Source organism: Scyliorhinus canicula, chromosome 4 (assembly GCF_902713615.1).
Source record: "Scyliorhinus canicula chromosome 4, sScyCan1.1, whole genome shotgun sequence".
NCBI lineage: Eukaryota > Metazoa > Chordata > Chondrichthyes > Carcharhiniformes > Scyliorhinidae > Scyliorhinus > Scyliorhinus canicula.
Genome location: NC_052149.1, coordinates 120,166,447 through 120,188,304, shown reverse-complemented (window position 1 = coordinate 120,188,304; position 21,858 = coordinate 120,166,447). Strand labels below are relative to the sequence as shown.

General features: G+C 45.4%; 1 protein-coding gene across 4 annotated transcripts in view; it reads left to right on the top strand.

Moving 5' to 3' along the window:
• klhl20 (kelch-like family member 20) overlaps nucleotides 1-21,858 on the top strand; it is a 90,824-nt gene that overhangs the window by 46,876 nt on the left and 22,090 nt on the right. For 3 of the 4 annotated variants that reach the window (XM_038795119.1, XM_038795116.1, XM_038795117.1), the window contains exons 5-7: nucleotides 6,469-6,563; nucleotides 20,806-20,921; nucleotides 21,647-21,830. In XM_038795119.1, the coding sequence (XP_038651047.1) occupies nucleotides 6,469-6,563; nucleotides 20,806-20,921; nucleotides 21,647-21,830 (395 nt within the window). The remainder of the gene's footprint in view (nucleotides 1-6,468; nucleotides 6,564-20,805; nucleotides 20,922-21,646; nucleotides 21,831-21,858) is intronic. The other variant, XM_038795118.1, reaches the window with a different exon arrangement.

Below are 21,858 nucleotides of genomic sequence, written 5' to 3'. Positions count from 1 at the left end.
ATCTCTGCTTCGAGAGAGACAATCTGGTCGCTGTACCTCCAAGGAGAGACCTCCGCGCCTTGAATCACAGTGCAATGTACTTTTACCATTTTGTTGGTTTTTCAACCAAATGAGAGCAGTATCTCTTCCAACGATTTGCAGAGGTCCACTGACACAGAATAGAATCATAGAATCACTACAGCGCAAAAGGAGGCCATTCGGCCCATCAAATCTGCATCGATCCACCTATCTAGGGTCAGGCCCCCACTCTAACCTTAACCCAGTAACCCCACTTAACCTAACCGTTTGGACACTAAGGGGCAATTGATCGTGGCCAATGCACCTAACCTGCACATCTTTGGACTGTGAGGAAACTGGAGCACCCAGAGGAAACCCACACAGACATGGGGAGAAAGTGCAAACTCTACACAGACAGTCACCCAAGGCCGGAATTGAACCCAGGTCTCTGGGGCTGTGAGGCAGCAATCTAACCTCTGTGCTCCTGTGCCACCCAACCCAACACTACCCGCCATTGTTTCTCAAATCCCACCACCAAGGAGCCAGCAAACATCTTGGCGGTAATGGAGTGGCTGGAGTCACAGAAGCTGTCTCCACCATTTTCTCCACTGACTAGCCATGAGAAGCCTCCAATTCAGTCGAAGAACTTTTGCTTTCAGGCTTTTTCCCCATGGTCTTCCTGGACATTTTCTTTATGTAGGCATCTTATTCCATTAAACGAGAGGGTTTTTAAACAAAAATACCCCCAGAAACTGGGCAAAAAGGGCTAAAAGAACAGTACCCTAGCAGGAGCCACCTCTTGCCCATACATAATGCCACTGGAAGTCCCTCTAATTAATTTATAGTATAGTACATTGTCATTAATCTGTAAACTTAAATATCATTTGAGAGTCAAAATAAATTGATGCAATATATTCAGAATTGCTGTGTACTGTTGGGTTGAAAAATCTTTATATCAGACTCCCAGTCAAGCAGGTCTTTCCTTTTAAAATGGCCAGTTTGACTGTCCATCTCTCATGGTTTTCCTCCTCTGTCTCCCCCACCCCCCCCCAAAACAAAAAGCTGCCTAAAATAATATACCAATGAAGCAGACTTCACTGTACATCACTAGTTATTTAGTTGGAGCCCTCCAATCTGCTTCATCTAGTTGTACAGGTGAATCAACCTTTATGGACAGTTTGTCAGCAAACGCATGTATGACATCCTGAATTTTGGTAATTTTTGGGGGGTTAATGAGTTTTAACATAGATTGGTTGTAACAGGAAGATGTACTCAGAGAAAATGCTGGCATGAACATGTATCTTAACGCAGCTGAACTTGACTTCCGATGGCGGCTATGAGGGAGTAGGTCGCACATTTGGTGGCTCCCGTCTCGGTCGGACTTTTGGACCTTTTCTCCTGACTTTTTTGCGCTTTTGAGCGCGGAACTGGAAAGCAATAGTACTCAGGCGCAGGACCCATACAGAAATGTATGGACCTAAGAAGCCGGAGGGACCATAAAAAGCAGAAGAAGTGGTTGAGTAAGGGCACAGTGGAGGCTGTGAGAGGGACCAGCATGGCTGGTGTTCAAAGCAAGGAGCCGACAGCCCAGCCCACAATGGAGCAGGTGCTGCAGACTATGCAAGAGGGCTTTTGGCTCTGAAGCGTGACAACTTGGAGCCGCTAGAGAAGTCAATTGACCAGAAGGAAAAAAGGCTAGATGATCAGGCTGAGAAGCTCCAGCAATTGGAGAAGTCAGTGGAGGAGCAGGCTGACTTTCAAACGAAGGCGGATGTGGAGATTCGGAGGTTGAGGGACCAGTAAAACGTGCTTCTGGAAAGGCTGGAGGACCTGGACAACAGATCTCGTCAGCAGAAAGTGAGAATCATGGGCCTCCCGGAGGGGGCAGAGGGGCCTGACGCTGCCGCGTTTGTGGAGGGTATGTTTCAGAAGTTGCTGGGGAACAAGGTGTTCCCACGCCCACCGGTGGTGGACAGGGCACACAGAGTGCAGGTGAGGCAGCCGCGACGAGGGGGTCTCCCACGAGCGATGGTGGTATGCTTTCACAAGTACCTGGACAAGGAATGGGTGCTGCAATGGGCAAAGAGCACACAAAGCTGCACTTGGGACAATACCACCCTGCGTGTTTATCAAGATTTGAGCGCTGAGGTGGCCAGGAGGAGGGGAGGCTACAGGCAGGTGAAGGAGATACTGTATTAAAACAAGGTGAAATTCGGGCTCCTTTTTCCGGCGAGACTGTGGGTTACGTATGAGGGTCAGCACCACTATTTCGAGGAACCCGAAGAGGAATAGACTTCGTTAAGAAGCAAGCGCTGGCCCTGAGCTAAGGGCGTTTGGACTCATATTAGAACTTTGAAGTATATGTGGTGTCTCTCCCGTTTTGAAAATTGCCTGTATGTTTGGGTCCGTTTTTGTCGTTTCTTTGTGTGGTTTACTTGAATGTTTCCTTTTAGGGCTCTTTGATTAGTTGGAATTGCGCTATAGTGGGGGCTGTTTATGACTTTATGACTTGTAGAGAGTGTTTGCTTAAGTAGGGCTGAGCTGGGGAAGTGGTATGGATGGGTCGGGGGAGGGGTGACTAGGAACAATGGGTGAGAGACGCGCTGGCACCGAGGCTGGGAGCCCCAGGCTAGCTGAGTGGAGCTAGTCAACGGAAGCCGAGGTGGGGAGGATGTGCATATAGTTAGATTAGAGCAGGGGTTAGGTGATGGGATGGTGTTGCTAGGGGGAGGGGAGGATGGTGTTGCTAGGGGGGCGGGGGGTTTGTTCTGCTGATGGGGATGGAAACTGGGCATGGCAAGAGTGAGGAGGTCATGGGTGGAGCCAGTCAGGAGGCGGGCCAGATGAGGCACGACACATGGCTGGGGGGCTGGCCAAGGAAAGTTGAAGGCTGATCGGCAAGGGGGGGGGGGAGGAGAATGCCCCCCAACCAGGCTGATCACCTGGAATGTTAGAGGGTTAAACGGGCCAGTGAAGAGGGCGCGTGTGTTTGCGCATCTGCAGATTCTGAAGGCGGACATAGTCATGCTACAGGAGACGCACCTGAAAGTGGCAGACCAGGTTAGGTTAAGGAAGGGCTGGGTCAGTCGAGTCTATCTTTCGGGGCTTGATTCTAAGATGAGGGGGGGGTTGCAATCCTGATTAATAAAAGGGTGCAATTTGAGGTGGGGGGCATAGTCGTGGAAGGGGATGGCCGGTTCGTTATGGTGAGGGGTAAGCTCGAAGGGGTGAGAGTAGTTCTGGTCAGTGTGTATGCCCCTAATTGGGACGATGTGGATTTTATTAGGAGGATGCTACGGAAGATCCCCGACTTGGACTCGCATAAGCTGATCATCGGCGGGGACTTTAATTACAGTCCTGGACCTGAGCCTGGACCGGTCATGTTCAATAATGGGCAAGTTGCTAGTAATGGCAAAGGAACTGAGAGGGTTCATGTAGCAAATTGGCGGAGCAGATCCGTGGAGATTTAGCCGGCGATCAGAATTGAGGACTGTGTACCGGATGTAATTGTGGAGGACCAAACCGGGTTTGTAAAGGGGAGGCAGCTGGTAGCCAACCTAAGAAGGTTGCTCAACGTGATTATGATGCCCCCAGAGAGTAGGGAGGTAGAGATAGTGGTAGCCATGGATGCTGAAAAGGCTTTTGACCTGGTCGAGTGGGATTATCTTTGGGAGGTACTAGGACGGTTCAGGTTCGGGGTGGGGTTCATCGACTGGGTTAGGCTATTGTATCAGGCACCGGAGGAGAGTGTAAGGACGACCAGGATGACATCGGACTACTTTAGACTGCACCGTGGGACAAGACAGGGCTGCCCTCTCTCCCCTCTGCTGTTTGCACTGGCCATAGAGCTGCTGGCAATTGCACTGAGAGCTTCTAGGGGCTGGAAAGGGCTGATCCGGGGGGGAATGGAACATAGAGTCTCGTTATACGCAGACGATCTGCTGTTATATATATTGGACCCAATGGTGGGGATGGACTGTATTATGGAAATCCTGAGGGAATTTGGCCGGTTCTCAGGATATAAATTGAACATGGCTAAGAGCGAGATGTTTGTAATTCAGGCGAGGGGGCAGGAAAGGGGTTGCCGTTCAGGCTAGTGGGGGAGAGTTTCCGATATTTGGGGATTCAGGTGGCATGAGACTGGGGCAAGTTGCATAAGCTCAACCTGTCCCGACTGGTGAAACGAGTGAGGGAGGAGGTCCGGAGGTGGGATGCGCTCCCGCTGTCATTGGCGGGGAGGGTGCAGACTGTTAAGATGACGATTCTCCCGTGGTTCTTGTTTGTTTTTCAGTGTCTTCCCACCTTTATCCCGCGGTCCCTCTTTAAGAGGCTGAATAAAATTATTCTGGGATTTGTATGGGCAGGGAAGTCCCCGCGGATGAAGAGGGTGATGCTTGAAAGAAACCGAGAAGAAGGGGGGCTGGCGTTGCCGAACTTCAACTATTACTGGGCGGCCAACATAGCGATGATAAGGAAATGGATGGTGGATGCAGGGTCAGTTTGGGAGCGGATGGAGACTGCATTGTGCAGGGGCACTAGCTTAGTAGCCCTGGTCACGGCGCCTCTGCTGCTTCCACCGGCACGGTACTCCACCAGCCCGATAGTGGTGGCAGCTCTTCGGATCTGGGGCCAGTGGAGGAGGCATGTAGGGGGAGGTAAGAGCATCGGTGTGGATTTTGTACGCAGACTGGTGCCGTCCTTCCCACGTCTCCCGTCGAAGGGGAGGCAGGACAGGGTAGTTTCTCGGGGAGAGGTGGGAGAGGGTAGATCTCAGACACCTACAAGGAACTAATAGGAGCTGTGGATCTGCAGACCGAGGACCTGAAGCCTAAGTGGGAGGAGGAGCTGGAGGATAGTATTTGGGCAGAAGCCCTGAGCAGAGTGAGCACGACCGCAACATGCGCCAGGTTCAGCCTGATCCAGTTTAAGATTGTGTACTGGGCCCACATGACGGAGGCCCGGATGTGCAGATTCTTTGGGCTGGAGGACAAGTGTGCTCGATGTGCCAGAGGGCCGGCTAACCATGCACATATGTTCTGGTCGTGCCCTAAACTCAGGGGGTATTGGCAGGGATTCGCAGATGTCATGTCCCGGGTATTGAAAACTGGGGTGGTAATGAGCTCTGAGGTGGCAATCTTTGGGGTTTCGGAGGACCTGGGAGTCCAGGAAGAGAGAGATGCCAACGTTTTGGCCTTTGCTTCCCTGGTAGCCCGGCGACGAATATTGTTAGCATGGAGGGACTCAAAGCCCCCCGAGGGCTGAGGTATGGCTATCGGACATGACGAGCTTTCTTGGCCTGGAGAAAGTCAAGTTCGCCTTGAGAGGTTCGCTATTAGGGTTCACCCGAAGGTGTCCGGGGATGGGAGGGGGGGGGGGGGGGGAATAGAGTAGAGTAGGGGGATATTGAGGCAGGTCCGTGTGTGAACAGAGCCGTGTTTAATTTGTGTCTTGACTTCTTTTTTTTTTGTACTATACAATGTCACTTTTTCTATATGCCTAAAACACTTCAATAAAATTGTTTGTTTAAAAAAAAACACAGCTGAACTTGATGATAAAATTATTCCATGGACGAACTACAGCTCCATACATTCACTCATTCAATATCTTTTTACTACTTTATTATACTTATTTTAAACCAGTGACCGTGGGTCAGAATTTTAATGAGATAGTTTTGCGCCTGAACATTCCAAAGTACTTGTGAAAACCCCACGGTATTCATTAAAGGAGATGAGGCACAGTGGTGTTGTCGCTGCACTAGTAATCCAGAGACCGAGGGTAATGCTCTGGGGACCTGGGTTTGAATCTGTGGCAGATGGTGAAATTTGAATTCATTAATAATCTAGAATTAAAAATCTAAGGATGACCATGTAACTATTGTTGATTGTCATAACCCACCTGGTTCACTAATATCATTTAGAGAAGTAAATTTGTTATCCTTAGCTGGTATGGCCTACATGTGACTACTGATCCACAGCAATGTGGCTGACTCTTAAATTGTTCTTGGAGATGAGCAATATATTCCAGCCGAGCCAGCGATGCCCACATCCCATGGATGAATAAAAATAAGTTTTACATTTATTATTGCATTCACTGATATTAGAACTTGTATTGAATTGTGATTGTGGAGTCTCAAATTCTAAATTAGAGATATTGATTTCTACATATGTTTGCTCTTTACCTTTCCTATCAAATGCATGTTTTTGGTTTTTCACGATGGAAGCTGGGAGGGAAGACAAGGGACAAGTAACATAACCTCTGCCTGACTCGTCCCCCACAGTGACATTGTTGAGATTAGAACTCGATTGTATTGGGGGTTACAAGTGTGAACCCAAGTCCTGACGCCCTGAAACGCTGCATGTTGGGTGTTCAGTCCGCAGTGCCAAATCATTTCTAGATGGATTAAGCAGTCGCCGATATGTTAGTATTGGGAACTATTGATCGAAATAATCTTGTTTGTTTTCTTCATTTTAGGTATTGCAGCATGTTCGTCTGCCGCTACTCAGTCCCAAGTTTTTAGTGGGTACAGTTGGATCTGACCCCCTCATTAAGAGTGATGAGGAATGCAGGTATGGTTCCTTTGTTCTCTGTTAATGTGCGTATAACCATTAATATAGGTACTGTTTTTCACAGGTACTGTATAGCTATGTTACCTTTTAGCATCTTCCGATGTATTTAGATATCCACTTGGTTACTTCAGTTAATATTTAGTTTTTTTAAAACTACTGCACAACTAACCTCTGGTAGAAAATTTGTCTGCAAACAGCAAATATAGTGAGCGACTGATTTTGGCTGCCTTTTCCTGGGAAGGTGCAAATAAAAGTCAGAAACATCTAAATCAGATGAGAGGCATAATCAATTGCATGGTTTCTGATGTCTAGTTTTGCAGCCGAATTGACAGGGGCAGATTGTTCATTGTCCTGGCAGATTTAGTTGTGACCTTCTAACTCTGCAAACTAAGTGGTGTGACATGGCTTTTCAAGTATAGGTTCACATCTGTTGAGTTTAGTTTCCAAATCAACTGTTTGAGTAGCAATTTGTGAGCAGGTCTTTTGCCTGTCCTCATGCAAAAGGACCTTTAAAAAAGGGATTTCTTTTAAAAAGGGTATTCAGCACTTGTGTAGTACATCCTATTTGAGACTATATTACATACATCTTGGTGAGTCAAGAGTAGGATGCAACTGGACAAACATATGTTATACGGTAATTAAAATAGATACTTACAAGCAGTGTGGTATTAATAACGTTGCTGAGTTGAGAGAATAATTTGGTTCACACACACACTCCTAATGTTTGTCAGAACTTAACACCTTGCCCACTGGAGAGCATTCTACATCGTGGAATTTAATACTGATCTTGACAGCTGAAGTTTATACTCTATGAAAACCAATACTTTCTAAAATGGTTAATTTTTGGCCTATAGATTTTCACAATTGTTATCTATGTTACCTGGTTTGGTGTGGTTTGCTATCTTATTAAGTTAAATTTTAATTCATTGTCAATAAATAAATCTCTTGCCCACTCATTCTGATAATCTAATAATAACTTTTTCCTTTAATAGAATGATGTGTTTGTCAGGGAATTGCAGTGGCAATCTTGGCATTGCTCACAATGTCAGAGGATATGGTAATGTGATGGCCAAGCCATGACCAGAAATAAGTGGGATCCTTAGAAGAAATGTGTGTTTTAAGCAAAAGATAGAAAAGATGCAAAAAGTTTATTTTTGTTTGCTGTTGAGAGGAGGATTGATGGTGCTTTTCATTTCCTTATGTCACATACTATATTAACTGAAATAAATTGGCATGACATGCCATTGATGTTAATTGCAGAAAATATTTGGATTGGATTTGTTTATTGTCATGTGTACTGAGGTACAGTGAAAAGAATTGTTCTGCGTACAGTTCCGACAGATCATCCTGGACATGTAAAGAAAATATAAAATAAAAAGGCAGATATAAAATATACAATGTAAGTACATAGACACAGATATTGGGTGAAGCATACAGGAGTGTAGTACTACTCAGTAGAAAAGGTGTGTGAAGAGATGAGATCAGTCCGTAAGAGTCATTTAGGAGTCTGGTAACAGTGGGGAAGAAGCTGTTTTTGAATCTGTTAGTGCGCGTTCTCAAACTTTTGGATCTCCTGCCTGATGGAAGAAGTTGGAAGAGGGAATAAGCCTGGTGGGAGGGTTCTTTGATTATGCTGCCCGCTTTTTCAAGGCAGCGGAAGATGTAGACAGAGTCAATGGATGGGAGCGGGTTTGTGTGATGGACTGGCCGGGGTTCACGACTCTCTGTAATTTCTTATGCACTTGGGTCATACAAGGCTGTGATGCAGCCAGATAGGATACTTTCTGTGTATTTGTTCAAATTCTTGTACTGTGCTAAGAATTGTTCTAATTTTCCAAAGGCTTGGATGACAATTGTGCCATGTGGCACTTTATTAGAAGAAAACTGGGAATCTTTAGCAACACAAAGAACGGGAATGACATTTTGTTCTTCATCATTATTACAACTATCACAGAACGACAGAATTGTTACAGCTCCGAAGGAGGCCATTCTGCCCTTTGTGTCTGCATCATCTCTCTGAATGAGCAATTTACCTAGTGCCATTTTCCCACCTTCTCCAGGTATCCCTGCACATTTTTCCTTTTCCGATAAGCCTAATTCCCTTTTATATGCTACAATTGAACTTTACTCCACCACACTTTCAGGCAGAATATTCCAGCTCCTAACCACTCGCTGTGTGAACAAGTTTTTCCTCATGTCAGTTTTGCTTCTTTTGACAATTATTTTAAATCTATTCCCCCTCGTTCATAGGATTTTCATGAGTGGAAACAGTTTCTCCCTATCTACTCTTTCCAAATCCCTCACAATTTTGAAGACTCCGATCAAATCTCCTCTTGTTCTTATCTTCTACAAGGAAAACTGTCCCAACGCCTCCATGACTGAAGCTCATCATCCCTGGAACACTTTAACTCACTTGTTAGTCAAGAATCTATCTACATCAGCCTTACAAATATTCAGTGACCCTGCCTCCACCACTGTCTGGGGAAGACCGATGACCCTTTTGAGAGGGAGAGAATTTCTCCTGATCTCCATTTTAAATGAGAAAACCCTTATTTTTAAACTGTGTTCCCTAATTCTAGTCTCTTGCACAAGGGGAAACATTTTCTCAGTGTCCATGCTGTTGAGACGCTTTAGAGCCTTCAATGTGTCAAAAAGATCAGCTGTCATTTTTGTAAACTTGAATGAATACAGGTCTAATTTTTCTAACCTTTCCTTTTAAGATAATCCCAGAATCAGTCAAGTGAACGTTCACTCAACTGCTTATAGTGCAATTATGTCTCTTCCATAAGAAGACCAAAACTGTACGCAGTACTCTGGATGTGGTTTCACCAATGTTCTGTACAACTGTAGAAAAACTTCCCTACAAATATTTCCCTTGCAGTGAATGACAACATTTAATTTGCCTTCGTATTCGCTTGCTCTATCTGCGTACTGATATTTTGTTATTTGTGTACCAGGCCACACACAACCTTCTTGTACCTCAAGAGCTTTGCGATCTCTCTCCATTTAAATGACCGTACGCTTTATTGACTGCATTCTCCATCTGTTCTGCTGCCTTCAATAACCCATGTCCATATACACCCAGGTCCCTCTGTTGCTGCTCCATCTTTAGAATTGCACCTTTTTATTTTATTTTGTTTTTTTTTCTAAATTTAGAGTACCCAATCCTTTTTTTTCCAATTAAGGGGCAATTTAGCGTGGCCAATCCGCCTACCCTGCACATCTTTCGGTTGTGGGGGTGAGACCCACGTAGACACTGGGAGAATGTGCAAACTCCACATGGACAGTGACCCAAGGCCGGGACCGAATCCGGGTTCTCGGCACCGTGAGGCAGCAGTGCTAACCACTGTGCCACCAGGCTGCCCTCAGCTTCTGCCTCAATCTTGCTCCACCTCCGGAAATGTCAACTCATCTAAAAATTGTACCATTGTTGATTCTTCCTCCAGAGGCTCAGATTTGTATGGCCCAATTGACCTTCTCTGGGGCAGAAGCCAAGCCCCACCCAAGTCCCTGATCTGAACTAGCAGCAGCCTGCCACTTCAGCTGGTGAGCTGACAAACAGCTGGCCTTCTCCTCATACTCATAAAATGTCCCCTCATGTGACGAAGCTGGCACACCGCCTTTCCCATTGACAACAACTCATAGTCCATCTGTAATTTCTTTCTCTCTGCCAAAAGCTCCGGCGTTGGGATACTGGAGTATTGGCAGTCCACCTCCAGAATAGAGTCCACCAGTCTCTGCCTCTCTACCCTTCCAGATTTATCCCTGTATGACTTGTATGAAATTATATCTCCCCTAATAATTGCCTTCAATGCTTCCCAGAGCATGGAGGGCAAGAACCTCCCAGTTCTTATTTAACTCCACATACTCACCAATGGCCAAGTTTATCAGCTCACAAAATCCCTTCTCCGCACGCAACATCAATTCCAACCGCCACGGACGTCGCTGAGAGCAGCCCAGCTCCAACAACAGATTCACATAATGGGGGTCATGATCTGATATTACTATCGACGAGTACCCCACCCCAGGGATCAAAGACTTACCCACCACAAAAAGAATCAACCCAGGAGTAAACCTGCTGAACATAGGGAAAGAAAGAAAGAAAACTCCTTATCACTCGGATGTTTAAATCTCCACAGGCCCACCTAAGATGGTCACCATCACCCCCATCAAACCAATTTGAACACAAAGGAATCTGCACTGAGCAAATACCCCACCCCCCAACTCCTCCACCACCCAACTCCTCCACCACCCTCCCACTTAGCCCCCCTCAAACACCAGACAAACAACCTACCGAAAACCCAAACCCCCTTCCGGCACCCCCAACAAAACAAACACTCAGAACCTAAGCTTATTACCTTAAGAAATAAAAGAACTGCCCCACCCATAGGTAACCAGCTGCAGCCATTTCCCCCACTCTGCTCCTGTTAACTAGCAATCCTGCTAGCCAGGTGGCCCCCACATGGGGTAAAAACAAAATCTTCCACACATCTGCCCCCAACCCACACCCAACAATAATATCAAACATTATAGGATGATGCAACACCCCAATCCCCATCCCTCCAACCGTTCCAACAATACCAATAAACAACCCTCACCAGCAATCTCCATTACAACAACATGCCCTCCCCCACTTTACAACCATCCCCCACACAACAAAACTTTTTTTACAAATATAGGTGAACTTAAAATTGTCCAAACAAAAAGGATCATAGTTTTCAAAACCATTAGTTACCCCCAACCCATGTTGGTTAACAAAGTAATTTGCTTCCGGCACGTTAAAATAGTAATCTCTGTCTCTGAAAGCAACACAAGGACGAACTGGGTACACCATCTCAAACATCAAGTTGCTTCTGTAGAGGGCTGCCTTGGCCTTATTGAATGCCACTTGCCATTTTGCCGACCCTGCCCCTACATCTTGATCAATTCTGATGGGATGGCCCTTCCAACTCTGGAGTGTCAATCGTCCATCTCCGGACCCGCTCCTTATTCAGGCACATGTGGAAGTGGACAGTAATTGCCCGTGATGGCTTTCCCGCTATGTTCTGGGAGTCCTTGTAGGTCAGGATCATCGGGCAAAGCCATGCTGTGCCCTGTTTTAACGGCACCAGGTGCCAAATGTTTTAAGTCTTCATTGACTAACACAGTGAAAAGCTATGGGACAAAAAATAGCTTAAAACTGTGTTATGTGGTGTCCTTGGAAAGGATCCAGAGGTGGTTCACAAGAATCATCCATGGGATGAAGAACTTGTCGTATGAGGGACGGTTGAGGACTCTTGGTCTGTACTCTTTGAAGTTTAGAAGGATGAGGGGTGATGTTATTGAAACTTACAGGATATTGAGAGGCCTGATAGAGTGGACGTGGAGAGGATGTTTCCAATAGTAGGAAAAACTAGAACCAGAGAGCACAGCTCAGATTGAAGGGACAATCCTTTGAAATTGAGATGAGGAATTTCTTCAGCCAGAGCATGGTGAACCTGTGGAACTCTTTGCCGCAGAAGGCTGTGGAGGCCAAATCACTAAGACAGAGATAGGTTCTTGAATAATAGGAGGATCAGCGTTTATGTGGAGAAGGTATGAGAATGGGGATGGGATTGAATGGTGGAGCTGTTAGCACACTGGGCTAAATCGCTGGCTTTGAAAGCAGACCAAGGCAGGCCAGCAGCACGGTTCAATTCCCGTACCAGCCTCCCCGAACAGGCGCCGGAATGTGGCGACTAGGGGCTTTTCACAGTAAATTCATTGAAGCCTACTCGTGACAATAAGCGATTTTCATTTCATCTGATGGGCCTAACTCTGCTCCTATGTCTTATGGGTGTGAGTAAAGTAAGTAGGTCGGGTGGGTAGGGAACCAGCTGGGTAAAGTGTTCTGCAACCGGTCAGTGACATCCTTGACTCTGGCATGAGGGAGGCCTGGATCTGTGGCCGCAGAAAAGTCTGTATTTTTCCCGAACTATTAAATTACTATGGAAGCTCAAGAAATTTGGCATGTCTGCATCGACTCTCACAAAGTTCTACAGATGTGCGAGAGAGGATCCTATCCGGCTGCATCACAGCCTGGTATGGCAACTGCTCAGTCCAAGATCGCAAGAAACTGAAGTGTTCCCCAACTGGAAGGGAACAGTCCTGCCTGTTGATAGTCGCACGATGCCCGTTTATTCGTTGTCGCAGTGTCTGCATGGTCTGCATGCGACAACGAATAAACGGGCATCGTGCGACTATCAACAGGCAGGACTGTTCCCTTCCAGTTGGGGAACACTTCAGCAGTCAAGGACATTCAGCCTCTGATCTCCGGGTCAGCATTCTACAAGGAGGCCTTCAGGAGACGCGACAACGCAAAATTGCTGAGCAAAAACTTATAGCTAAGTTCCGCACGCATGAATGCGGACTCAACCGGGATCTGGGATTCATGTCGCATTACATTCGGCCCCCACCAACAAGCCTGGACTTGCAGAGGCCTACCGACTGAACTGGCTTGGGACAATTCACACCTCTTTAACCTGGAGTTACCTCTCTCTCTGCATCTTTGATGATTTGATTGCCTGCAGGTGCTCGCATTCCGGGGCATCTCTGACTGTGTCTATATAAACATTTCTGGAACAAGCCTTTCCATTCACCTGAAGAAGGAGCCGTGCTCCGAAAGCTCGTGTTTGAAACAAACCTGTTGGACTTTAACCTGGTGCTGTAAGACTTCTTACTGTGCTCACCCCAGTCCAACGCCGGCATCTCCACATCATCATTATTCACAATTGAGTACTATTTGGAAAGGATGATGCACTTGGGGACTCCTGCACCACCTGCCTTTTTCTGCTTAACTGCCTGCCGGTTATCCATTCCTTCTCTCCCTGCATACTCTTAAGCTTTGGGCTGACCACAAACATGCTGTCCACAAAGTTTTCAACGTCACCGGAGGCACTGCGGTGACATCAGCTGCTTCTGAAATGCTGAAACCCGGAGCTCCAACTGCTGCAACTGACTTTGCTTCCTGCATAAATGATTATCCAGGACACAGGAAGCATTCTGGAATCTCTTTATAGCACAGGATATGTACTCTTAGAGTTTGGTGCAGCCTTGCCATTCCTCTCTCTTAATGAATAACTTTGCTACTACAAACAAAGCATACTACATACTAATACGAATAAACCGTACCAATACTAATAAACCTCAATACTTTATATACTTTACTAGTAATAGTAAATCTTGCTTAAAGAATGACTCACCAGTTAATTCCCTCATTTAAGTAAGCTAATTAGGAAATACCAACCAATCATCTACCTGTTTTCCCTGTAATGTCAAGCCATGATTATTTTTCGACCTGGACACAGGTTCTTGACGAGTGTTTTTCAAACTTTTTTGCCCGTGACCCATTTTTACCAACCGGCCATCCTTCGGGTCCCACGCCGGCCGACATTCACGACCCACCATTTTCTCTTACGTTTTTTAAAATTTAGAGCACCCAATTCATTTTTCCAATTAAAGGGCAATTTAGCGTGGCCAATCCACCTACCCTGCACATCTTTGGGTTGTGGGGGCGAAACCCATGCGCAAACGGTGCGAATGTGCAAACTCCACGCGGACGGCGACCCAGGGCCGGGATCGAACCTGGGACCTCGGCGTCATGAGGCAGTAGTGCTAACCACTGCGCTACCATGCTGCCCATCTCTCTTACCTTTGTGAGAGGTGAGCCTGGGCTTATATTCTATAGTCCAGAGTAGCGAAGAATGAGAAATGAGACCTCGTTGAAACAGGCATTATTCTCTCAGCACTCTACAGAGCAGATACAGAGCAGATGCAGAATGTATGTTTTCCTCAGATGGGTGGTTTACAGCCTGATGATATAGTCAGCAAATTGCAATGTGACTATTTTAGATATAGATGAGGAGGAAGTACTTAACTCAAAAGTATTGTGAATCTTTTTAATCTCTAAAATTCACTATCAAAGAGAGTTCTGCAGGCTCAGCTATTGAGCATATTCCAGATCAATGCAGGAAGGCTGAATTGAATTTTTTTTTTTTAATCTTCTGGGTCAGCACACTGACGTCAGGCAGAGGCAGTGTTTCTCTCTGGGCTCCAGGTATGAGCACTGACGAGTGGGCATGCATGCACAGCGCGCCCGCATTTTTAAAACTGCTCGCAGCTTGCATTTTTAAAAGCTGGCTGCTGTGGCCGTTGCGCCTGAATTCCCAGGAATGCAGCGATGGATGGCCCACGACCCACCCAACCCCCACTTTGTAAATGCCTCTCTAGACCCACAGACTGGCTCCTGGTGGCGGCGGATGGTCCGGCTCTGCTCTCGCCATTTCTCACTGCTCACCAAGTGAAGCCCCTCTCTCTCTCTCTCTCTGCTGTTTTAAGCCCTGTTCTCACTGTTTCCTGCAATTCACCAAGTGAAGCCCCTCTCTCTCTCTGCTGTTTTAAGCGCTGTTTCCTGCAACTCCCCAAGTGAAGCCTCTCTGCTGTTTTAAGCCCTGTTCTCACTGTTTCCCACTACTCACCAAGTGAAGCCTCTCTCTCTCTCTCTCTCTCTCTCTGCTGTTTTAAGCCCTGTTCTCGCTGTTTCCTGCAACTCACCAAGTGAAGCCTCTCTCTCTCTCTGCTGTTTTAAGCCCTATTCTCGCTGTTTCCCACTAATCACCAAGTGAAGCCTCTCTCTTTCTCTCTCTGCTGTTTTAAGCCTTGTTCTCGCTGTTTCCCACTACTCACCAAGTGAAGCCTCTCAGCTGTTTTAAGCCCTGTTCTCTCTGTTTCCCACTACTCACCAAGTGAAGCCTCTCCCACTCTTTCTGCTGTTTTAAGCCCTGTTCTCGCTGTTTCCCACTAATCACCAAGTGAAGCCTCTCCCACTCTTTCTGCCGTTTTAAGCCCTATTCTCGCTGTTTCCCACTATTCACCAAGTGAAGCCTCTCTCTCACCTGTTTTAAGCCCTGTTCTCGCTGTTTCCCACTGCCCACCAAGTTTAACTTGGGAAAAAGGAAAAGCAGCAGCAATATTCACCAGCCAATAAATTTGCAGCTTTCTATTGATGTTACAACTGCTTTGAACAAGCTACATTTTTATTTCAAATATTCAGGAAACCAACCATCAGGGATGATCTGAATGCACAACAGAAGAATTCTGTTAACTATATTGAATTAAACAGAAACTTGCCTTCAGGTCTTTAAAGCCGTGCTTTCTTTGTCATATGAATTCTTGTTTTAAATTTACTCTTCAGATCCATGTGGCCCACATCAGCAATGGTCCAACCTAACCTGGAGCCTCTTCCAGTCTTGTAACTCCCAGAGCATTATTTTGTTAGCAAACTCTGACTTTTTGTATATTGCTGCTCCCATCCCCCTACGCTTCCCCCAAACTCTTGTTTATAACGTGATTATAACCTTCAGCTATGAGTTAACATCAATTTTAAATTTCACTTTTCTCTGCATTTTTAAAACCTTAAAACTCGTCTTTCAACCAATCTTTCATTCACCAAATCTAATATCTCTCTCCCTCTCATCTCCGCCAACACGATAAAATATCCATCCCCCATCTGGTATGACTCCTTTTCTTTTCTTCTCCTTTGGGAAATATTTTCTAAGTTAAAGTCACTATATAAGTAGTTGCCATGGCTAATTTTGGTTCTTTGTAAATGTTTATACATAATTTCCTAACTTTGTATTAAGTTACAGAAAGTTATCAAATACAAATGGCACATTTTGGGATTTTTGAAGGATTTGTCAAAATGCTATTATTCTAAAACAAAGTGAATTTTCATAGGTTAAGAAAGGCTGACCCACTGAAAGGGTTTAATGTGTTAATGAGCCAGATAATCATTGTTTTCCACAATTGTCAGAGGATTTCAACCCATTTGTTATCTTTTCTCTGGTGTCTTTTGAAAAAGAGTCTCATTTTTAAAATTCTGAATTTGTGTATTTCTCTTGGTTGTACCTCGCCTCCTGCTAGTTCTTTGAGCTCCTCTTAAGATGCAAATTCTACTTCCTCAAACCTATTTGAACCAAACTGCTGACGATCCAATTTCCCTTTCTTGGTCTCATATTGGTTGATATCGTTAACAATTTTTTCTTGGGTATTATTTCCAACCACCTTCAAATCTGCTGTCATAACCCATCTCAAAAACCCCATCCTTGACGTCTGCTAAAGAACAATACAGCACAGGAACAGGCCCTTCGGCCCTCCATGCCTGTACTGGTCATGATACCAACCTTGGCCAAAACCCTCAGCACTTTCTTGAACTGTATCCCTCTATACCCATCCTACCCATCTCTGTCTCTATCCTTGCAAATTATCACTCCCATCTCCAACCTCCCTTTTCTATTCAAAGTCCTTGAATGTGCTATCACCTCCCTATTTGTGCCCTTTTTTCCTTGTAATTCCATGTTTGAATCTCTTCAATCAGATTTCCAGGCCTGTCACACTATTGAAACAGCCCTTTTCAAAGCCATTTTTTGTGACTTATCCTCATTCTTATCCTTCTATACCTATCTGCAGCCTTTGACATAGTTGATCTCCCTGCCATCCTCAAATGCTTTTCCTCCATTGTCTACCTCCAGTGAAAGGGGACAGGTTTAGCTCAGTTGGCCAGACAGCTGGTTTGTTATGCAGAGCAAACTCAGCAGTGCAGGTTCAATCCCCGTACCAGCTGAGGTTATTCATGAAGCCTCGCCTTCTCACCCATGCCCCTCACCTGATGTGTGGTGATCCTCAGGTTAAATCATCACCAGCCAGATGGTTAAATCACCACCAGGAAGAGCAGCCTTTGGTCATCTGGGACTAAGGTAACGTTACACTTTTACCTTGGTGAAACTGCCCTCTCTTGGTACCATTCGTTTAGAATTATAGTCAGAGCATCACTTGCAATTCTTTAGATACATAGATGATAGGAGCAGGAGGAGGCCTTTCGGTCCTTCAAGCCTGCTCCGCCATTCATCACGATCATGGCTGATCATCCAACTCAATAGCCTAATCCTGCTTTCTCCCCATAGCCTTTAATCCCATTCTCCCCAAGTGCTATATCTAGCCGCCTCTTCAATATATTCAATGTTTTAGCATCAACTATTTCCTGCGGTAATGAATTCCACAGCTCACCACTCTTTGGGTGAAGAAATGTCTCGTTATATCTGTCCGAAATGGTTTACCCTGAATCCTCGGACTGTGACCCCTGGTTCTGGGCACACCCATCATTGATAACATCTTTCCTGCATCTACCCTGTCTGATCCTGTTAAAATGTTATAAGTCTCTATGCGATTCCCCCCCCCCTCATTCTTCTGAACTACAGCGAGAACAATCCCAATCTAGTTAATCTCTCCTCATATGGCAGTTCCCTGGAATTAGTCTGGTAAACCTTTGCTGAACTTCCTCGAGAGCAAGAACATCCTTCCTTAGCGAAGGAGACCAAAACTGCACACAATACTCCAGATGTGGCCTCACCAAGGTTCTGCATAATTGCAGCAACACATCCCTGCTTCTATACTCAAAACCTCTCGCAATGAAGGCCAACATACTATTGACCTTTATTGCCTGCTGCACCTGTATGCTTACCTTCAGCGACTGGTGCACAAGGACACTCCGGTCCCGCTGCACATTCCCCTCTCCCAATTTCTTTTTTTTTTTTAATTTAGAGTACCCAATTATTTTTTCCAATTAAGGGGCAATTTAGCATGGCCAATCCGCCTACCCTGCACATCTTTGGGTTGTGGGGGTGAAACCCACGCAGGCACGGGGAGAACGTGCAAACTCCACACGGACAGTGACCCAGGGCCGGGATACGAACCCAGGTCCTCAGTGCCGCAGGAGGCAATGCTAACCACTGTGCCACCGTGCTGCCCCCTCTCCCAATTTCAACCATTCGGGTAGTATTCTGCCGCCTTGTTTTTGCTTCCAAAGTGAATAACCTCACACTTATCCAAATTATACTGCCATTGATTTGCCCACTCGCCCAATCTGTCCAGATCATGCTGTAGGATCCCTGCTACAGTTCACCCTCCCACCCAACTTTGTATCGTCTGCAAACTTTGAGATGTTACATTTTGGTCCCTCATCCAAATCATTAATACATATAATGAATAGCTGTGGTCCCAGCACTGATCCCTGTGCTACCCCACTAGTTACTACCTGCCAATTTGAAAAGGACCCATTAATCCCTACTCTTTCTTTCCTCACTGCCAGCCAGTTGTCTATCCACCTCAATACATTTCCCCCAATCCCATGCGCTTTAATTTTGCACAATAATCTCTTATGCGGGACTTTGTCAAACGCCTTCTGAAAGTCCAAATATACCACATCGACTGGCTCCCCCTTGTCAACTATACTGGCTACATCTTCAAAGAATTCCTTCACAGGTTTCTCCTCCCACTCCTGCACATTTCTCTCTGGAATCCCATCAAGGATCTATCCTAGACCACCATCTATTTCTCATCTATATGCTACCTCCTGCATTTACCATCTGAAAGCACAACATCAGGCCCCACTGTACGCTGACCACACTCAGTTCTATCTCTCCACTGTGTCCCTGAACTCCTCCACTGTCTCCAATTTATTACACAGCTTGTCCAATATTTGATGAGCAGAAATTTCTGCTGACAATATTGGGAAGACTGAAGCCTTTGTTTTGATTCCCACCACAAACTCTGAACCTTGACCACTATAGCTATCCTTGGCAACATTTGAAAATGAGCCTGGCCATTCACAACCATGGTGTTATGTTTGGTCCCAAGATGAGTTTCTGACCAAATATTTGTTCAACGTCTAAAACTGCCTCCCTCTGTCTCAGTAACATCGCCAGATTCCGGCCTTTCCTGAGCCCATCTGCTGCTAAAACCGGCATCCGTGCCGTTGTTACTTCTAGACTTTGCTCCCCTGGCTGGCCCCCAACTTTCAACCGACGTAAACTAATCCAAAACTGTGCCCGGGTTCTGTTGATCTTCATTTGCACCAAATATTGTTCACCTACAGATATCAACCCTCTGCTTCTTAATCCACCCAGGCTCTTGGTCTTAGAATGTCCTTTAAAAATAAGGGGTTGCTCATTTAAGACAGATCACGAGAATTGTTTTCTCTGAGAGCCGTGAGAGTTTGGAACTTAGGGTCTTCAAATATTTTAAAGGAACGGTGACACAGTGGTTAACGCTGCTGTTTCTCAGCGCCAGGGACCGGGGTTCAGTTCCAGCCTTGAGTGACTGTCTGTGTGGAGTTTGTACATTCTCCCCATGTCTACGTTGGTTTTCTCCGGGTGCTCCGGTTTCTTCCCACAGTCCAAAGATGTACAGGTTAGGTGGATTGGCCAAACTAAATTGCCCCTTAGTGTCCAGGGATGTGCAGATTAGGTTACAGGGTTATGGGGATAGGTCGGAATAAGTGGGTGAAGGAGTGAACCTGGGTAGAGTGCTCCTTCAGAGATCAGTGCAGACTCGATGGGCCAAATGACCTTCTGCACTGTAAAGATTTTATGATTTCAGAGCTAGATAGATTATTTATTAACAAGGGGGTAGAGGGTTGGAGAGCTAGGCAGGAGTGTGGGGTTGAGGTCGCAATCCAATCAGCCATCACCTAATTGAATAGCAAGCAGGCTTGAGGGGCCAAGTCACCTACTCCTGCTTGGATGTTTGTACATATGCCGCAATTTTAAAATCCCCACCCTTGTTTTAAAGTCCTGCATGGCTTTACCCCATCCTATCTGTGTAACTTCTTTATTTGTATATTAATTGTGTTTAATTTTAGGCAGTGGGTATTAACTGGGAATTCACTTGAGCCCTCTATCAATAAGCACAGGCCAAAACTGTGATTCTTGAGTTACGAGGTGTATGTTTTTAATGTATAACTGTGTAAATAACTATGGAAATGTGTAAAGATGATTTTGTCACCAGCTGGCTTTCTGGATAGAACACAGCACGAGAAGCTTTCACAATATCTGTGCTTTTCCAGTTCTGGCCCCTTGGACATCTCAAGTTTTTAATCACTTCACAATTAGCGGCTGTGCTTTTAACTGTCTTGGCCCTAAGCTTTGGAATTCCCCTGCCCAAAACTGCACGTCTCCACCGCGCTCTCTTCCTTTAAGATGCTCCTTAAAACCTACCTCTTTGATCAACTTTTGCTCATCTGATGCAATAATGCTTTCTGTAACTCAGTGTCAACATTTTTGTTATTAGTATCACTCTTGTTAAGTGCCTTGGGACATTTTATTATGTTAAAAGTGCAATATAATTATTATAGAACATTGCTGTTTTAGTTTTTGTATTGTTTTCACAGAGACCTTGTTGATGAAGCCAAAAATTATTTGCTTTTACCACAAGAACGACCTCTCATGCAGGGTCCGAGGACAAGGCCTCGTAAACCAATCCGATGCGGTGAGGTTTTGTTTGCAGGTTGGTAATCCTGTAATTGTGATACCAGTTTCTTGAAAGTCTACCAAAATATGTAACAAACACTATACATGATGTTAGGTATTGTCTCCAATATTTTTATATTACTTTTTTAAGGAATGCATTGAGAAGGGCAGCACGGTGGCCTAGTGGTTAGCACAACCGCCTCACGGCGCTGAGGTCCCAGGTTCGATCCCGGCTCTGGGTCACTGTCCGTGTGGAGTTTGCACATTCTCCCCGTGTCTGCGTGGGTTTCGCCCCCACAACCCAAAAATGTGCAGAGTAGGTGGATTGGCCACGCTAAATTGCCCCTTAATAGAAAAAAATAATTGGGTAATCTAAATTTATAAAAAAAAAAGGAATGCATTGAGTTATAAAATATTGCTGACCAGACGGGGCATGTATAATTTGGGATTGTATGTGTGTGCAGTTTTCAAGCATCATCTTGGCAGCTTGAGAATTGACTAAACAAATTAAAAGATGCGATTCCTCTCCATTCATCCCACCATTGTACTTGTGTAATATGGTTACTCCACCATCTTGTTTATCTGCGTTTTAGAAAGTATTGCATGAGAGTATTGTAACACAATATTCTTTAAGAATATTATATTATAATACTCTCAAGTAAAACAAATGGCATGGATATGGGTATTTAGCAGTTGAGCTGTTCATTCGGATGATTCAACAATTAATCTAACAAAAGGTATCACTGATGAACTCTTGTTTAGTTGGAGGTTGGTGCAGTGGGGACGCAATTTCAAGTGTTGAGCGCTATGACCCGCAGACCAACGAGTGGCGAATGGTAGCCTCCATGAGCAAACGGCGATGTGGCGTAGGAGTCAGTGTTTTGGATGATCTCCTTTATGCTGTGGGTGGACATGATGGTTCTTCATATCTAAATAGTGTTGAGAGGTAAGTTGTGTGTGTGGTTCTACACTTG